Source organism: Apaloderma vittatum, unplaced genomic scaffold (assembly GCF_000703405.1).
Source record: "Apaloderma vittatum isolate BGI_N311 unplaced genomic scaffold, ASM70340v1 scaffold13209, whole genome shotgun sequence".
Lineage (NCBI taxonomy): Eukaryota > Metazoa > Chordata > Aves > Trogoniformes > Trogonidae > Apaloderma > Apaloderma vittatum.
The window spans coordinates 125,671-130,927 of record NW_009735910.1 but is presented as its reverse complement, the minus strand read 5'-3'; the positions used below and the strand labels follow the sequence as shown (position 1 = coordinate 130,927).

Here is a 5,257-nt window from a genome sequence, read left to right as displayed (position 1 = left end):
AGGGGGAGGGGGGACGCTGGTGGCAGTAGGTGGCGCAGGGAGTCACCGCTTGAACCCATCACCTCTGCCAGCCTGGCCTCCAGCCAGCTCCGGATATGAGGGACAAGACCTAGGAGGGTTCCTTCAGTTCTCCAAGGACAGTGTGACGTGCCAGCGCATCTTCAGACAGCCTCGCTAATGCTCTTCGCTTTTGCTTTCCCTTTGCCCGAGGACTGGCCCACCCCAGGGGAAAGGTTGTCCTGGATTTAATGGGTTTAGAACTAGCCTGGTTATGAGCATCAAAACTCTTTGCACCAAACGTATCAGAGCACGGCTGAGCACCGAGCAAATGATGCACTTAAAAAAAAAAAAAAAAAAAGAGAGATAAACCTTCCTCCCGCCTCCCTCACTTTCCCCAAAGCCAGAACAATTAAAGGGTATGAAGCTGAACAGATGATGGATAAGCAACATTATAATACACACAGGGAACCTGATTGCATTGACCGTGGGTTAATGAGTGCCTTACAAAATCATTTCTTATTGCTTATTTTATGCCATCAAATTACCTTCATAAATGGCCCTAAAATTCATCTCACAGCAATTTTATACAATTATAATGGGAGAAGAGGAAGAATTGCTTTTCCTTCCTGCTGCACTGCAAAACTAATAAAAGGGCTGTGATCCCAGCTCTGGGAATCTTGCTGCCGGTGTGGTGGACTAGAAGCTTGCCATGTGCAGCAGAACGAGGCAGTTCCCACACTACAAGCATTTGTTGGCCGAGCCGTTTCGTGAACAGATGTGATCTTTGACCAACATCACGGTGGAGGTGAATGTCCCCTATGACACCATCAAAGCTGTCCTTTCACTGAAGTAACCTATTTCTTGTGCCTGGTGTGGTTTCGTGGTATGGTCTGGTGTGACCGTATCATACGATACAGCTGTGGTCCTGCAAAGGAGAGCTTTGCCAACACAGTGTGTTGGTCTTCCTAAACTGTGGAGTGTGCTCTTTCTGTAGAACCGGCTGGAAGAGGCTGGAATGAGGTGCCTGCCTAATTCTTCAGTTAAGTACTCACCCAGAGCATGTATCTAGTATTCCAGGGCTTTGTTCAGTTTTGTTGTTGTTTTTTTTTAATGAAAGAATATTGACAAGGTATTTCTATGATGCTCAAGTGGAGATGGCTGATGGTCTCTGGAGCCCCTTCATGTCTGCCTCCCTGAGGAAGCTGATGTTTGTCCTCTTGTTTTCCAGAACTGCTTGAGGAGGAGAGACGCTGGCCTACTAAATCAGTTACAAGAACTAGATAAGCAAATAAGTGATCTCCGCCTGGACGTGGAAAAAACGACAGATGAACACCTGGAGACAGACAGTCGTCCGAGTTCAGGTAAGGCCAATAATCGGCAAAATGGAGCCTCCCTGGGTACCCTGAATTAAACTGGCTGTAGTTTTCAGTACTACAACAGCAAATGTCTATGGCGTGTTCACACTCTAACAATTAATGCCTTCTGGCAAAGTTCACCTGCCACTGGAAAGATTTGTAGACAACATATTCAGAGGCACATTTCAAGCTTAATGAGATTTTTAGTGTTTGGGGCATATTTTTCTTTTTTCAAGGCCACCCACAAATTAGTTCAAAAAGTTCTCATTCTCCTACGTATCAAGAAGGAGGCTACAGGAAAAATGGTGAATGGAAGCACCACCAGCAGGAGAAAGATGTCAAAATTGATCTTGCAGACAGAAGGGAACATTGAATCAAACCATTTGATCCCACACACATTGAATTTCATCCTATTGTAACTGAGCTGAGGCCACTAAGTGGTATTTAACAATAGGTAACCTTTCCTAGAGGCATCTGGACTTGTTCTGAAGACACTAAAAAGTGGAGACTCCACTAACTTGCAGTTGTTAAAACCATTCTAATCTAATTTCACCTGTTCCATTGCTGATTTTTTTCTCCCATAGACTAAGGTCTTTCTAGTACCCAGCTTTTTCCTCCTCTTGGAGGTGCTGTACAGTATAATTCCTGACTCTCTTTGATGAGCTAAACAAGTCAAGTTCATCAAGTCATTTGTTTTCAGGCATTTTTCCAAGCTCTTAAATAGCTGTATGGCCCCTTTCCAATTTTTTAGCTTTGTTTTAAGCATGCTAGTGTCGAGGACTAGGCGCACAGTTCCAAGGTCTTTCTTACCAGTGCTGTATAAACTGCTGAAGTCATTTCCCTACTGCTATTCATTAGTCTCTTTGTACATCCAACAATCTCATTAGCTTTTTTTGCCATATCATTAAGCTTGATTGAGCCGCTTTTCCACGCTGACTAAGTCCTTTTCAGGATTATTGTTTTCCAAGATACATCCCTCTTCTGTAGGCATGCCCTGCATTCCTTTTTCCTAAATTTAAATCTTGATTATGATACGTCATATTTTTTCTTGAGTAGACCCAGTTTACCAAGAAATACAATTTAATGTGTCTGTACATGATTTACCGTTTTCATTCTTTTGTATCATCCAATGTATTCTTTTGTATCATCCAATGGATAGCATTGGGCTGAGCACTTGGTAAAAATCTGGTAGTCTAGAAATAGATGGAGAGTTTGTCTTGGAAGTGTAATAGACTATTAAATGAATGGGGTGTCAAACAAAAACTGGATCCTTCTTGCTAGAATCTGAAAACCCCTCTAAAGCTTAAAACCCCAGCTCCTGTAAAGGTTTAAAAAAAGTAAAAAATTTGATGTGCTAAGTAAAGTTCTGCTTTTTTACTTTTAAGTGCTTTGCTTTTAAACAGAATCCTTCATAGCAATAAGGATATCTCTAAATTGAGCACTGTTTTTTGGGTGACTGAATGAAAACCCCTAACTAATTGCAGTAGAGTAAGCCAACACAAACACAAGCTTGACTGTCTTTCTAGGGCCACAAATGGTAACCTTGTGTAGACGTAACTAATATAAATCCAAACTCTTATTTTTATAGGATTTTATGAGCTGAGTGATGGAGCTTCTGGATCGCTCTCCAATTCATCTAACTCTGTCTTCAGTGAGTGTTTATCCAGTTGCCATTCTAGCACTTGCTTTTGCAGCCCTTTGGAGGCAACACTGAATATCTCAGATGGACGCCCTAAATCTGCAGGTATAGTAAAAGCAGGTCGAATACATCATACTCCAGGAGGTGGCTTTGGCTTTGGAAATACTGCCTCAGGAGTACCTGGGTTGGATTAACCCTTCTTCCTTTCATTTGATGTACTGTGCTCTGAAAAGATTCCAGTGCCTATCACGTACATCGGTCATGAGGCAGGACCGTTTGCCCTCCACTGCTCCAGCCTTACATGTGAATATGTCACTCTAAACACACGAGAATAACATTTGGAAATATGACGGCGGCTCTACCCAGTAGAGGGCAGTGGTACCTATATGCCTAAACACATTAGTCGGCCAATTCTCATGGTTTCCTTTAGAAAAACATTTTTACTAAATAGTGATAATGAAAGATATCTCAACAGCCATGTCCTCGCTGAAGTGACAGACCAAGGAGCTAGTTACGGGTTTTAGGAGATCAGGGTGCACATCGGTCTGTTTGTAGCAGTCATTTTGTCAGTTCCCATGGTTGTCTGTGCTGGGGTGTGTCCTGCATTTATACAGACAAATAGACATCACAAACAGGCAGAAAGTATTTTGTCTCTTTGCCAGAGACCTGTTGAATTTCTCTGACAGTTGGCTGAAGATGCAAGCCTCAAAGTGGGGGATGGTTAAATAGGAAGGCCCTCTCCGTCTGTTGTCCAGAAAGGACACTTCTTCAGTAGGACTTTTGTGATCAAGCGTTATTGGTTCAAGACATACTTTTTCAAAAGCCTTAGTGCATTCTGGATTGTGGAGGAGGCTTCTCACCGTAGTATTTCTGATTTTCTTTCTGCTCTTTGAGGTTATTTTATAGTGATTTCTTTTGTGGGTTGAGAACAAAATAATTTAAGTTCTCCTAACTCTAAAATGGGAAAATGCAGCCGGGGGTACAGTCGTTCTGAGATGCTGAGAAGTCCTCTTAAGGTCCTTTGAGCAACTTCAGGTAATTTAATGCTCCCTGATGCAAGGTATATGTAATCTTTGTCAGCCATACATAAACACAAAAACACACACAAGGATTTCCAGCACATTGCATTGCTGTTCTTTTGCTATATACAACACGAAAACCTAAAACTCATTAATCATACTAGCTTTAGAGATGAAATGTCACAAATCGTCATATATCTTTCTGGCAACATTTCCTGACTCTGCCGTAGAATTTAGGAAATGTGGGGAAACTGTGAGGTGATCTGGAGGAAGTTTCTGCCCCTAACTTCCCTATTCTTCCTGCCCTGCTGACACGGGAACATCATCTCTATCAGCTAATTTCATCAAAGTCTGTGAGAACTCTTTTGAAATAAGCCTTAGATAAGTAATGAGCACTGAGCATTCAAACCTGAGTACCCTGGCTGAAGTTTCTAGCCCAAGGGTAGCAAACAGGACTGACAGTGATTTGGAAGGACCATTTAGATTGTACCCCTACCCAAGAAGACAAGGGCAACATAAGTTTAAGAAAATAATAATCTTAGGTGCTTGGACCTGCTCCCAAGGATGCTTACCTCCTGAATAAGTGCCTTAGCCATTAAGGCTGACTCATGCATCCTGAAATGTGCTGGTTTTCTCTTATGGACCTCTCTTTGCAGAGCCAAGGCTAAGATGTCAGCTGAATTGACCTGCGCTCCTTCTGCCTGTGTAGAAAAACGAGACTGCTTCTCCATTCTTTAACCCTCTATTGCCTAAAAGGAGCATCTGTTGTTATTATTAGCATTACAATTATGAATTAATTATGGTGGTAATAATAATAGTAATGATAGTAATACCAACAGTATTACTATTACTATTACTGTTTTTTTTTTTCTGACCCAAAATATGCTTGGAAAAAAATGGAAGTGAAATTCATCAATAGGCTGAAAGAATTCATTGGTCTCCTGTGTATATTTTTTATGTTTCTCTTTCAATTTAGCAAAGTGAAATATGAAATTCATACATGCTGAGGCCTGCAGTGAGTTTTCCAAGTGACTGTGTAACATATAAACGTAAAAGATCCTTAAAGACTTCTGGGTGGCTTGGATGTAAAATAGGAAGCTCTTAGCAATCTACACAAAGGTTTGAAACAAATGTCAATGTTCTCATTAGGGCAGTCATTTCTGTTTTTCTAACCGTGTAGTCATATTGGGGCAAATCCTACATAGGTGCAGTTACAAAGAGAAGAATAGTGCTGCTTTTATATC

The 5,257-nt window shown here is 41.4% G+C and overlaps 1 protein-coding gene across 1 annotated transcript in view; it reads left to right on the top strand.

Moving 5' to 3' along the window:
• Positions 1-1,228: 1,228 nt before the first annotated feature.
• Positions 1,229-5,257, top strand: part of LOC104279486 (dapper homolog 1-like) — a gene marked incomplete at its 5' end in the record, with an annotated part of 6,212 nt that continues 2,183 nt past the window's right edge. Inside the window, 2 exon segments of the mRNA XM_009876779.1 lie at positions 1,229-1,361; positions 2,944-3,099. Coding sequence (XP_009875081.1) covers positions 1,229-1,361; positions 2,944-3,099 — 289 coding nt within the window.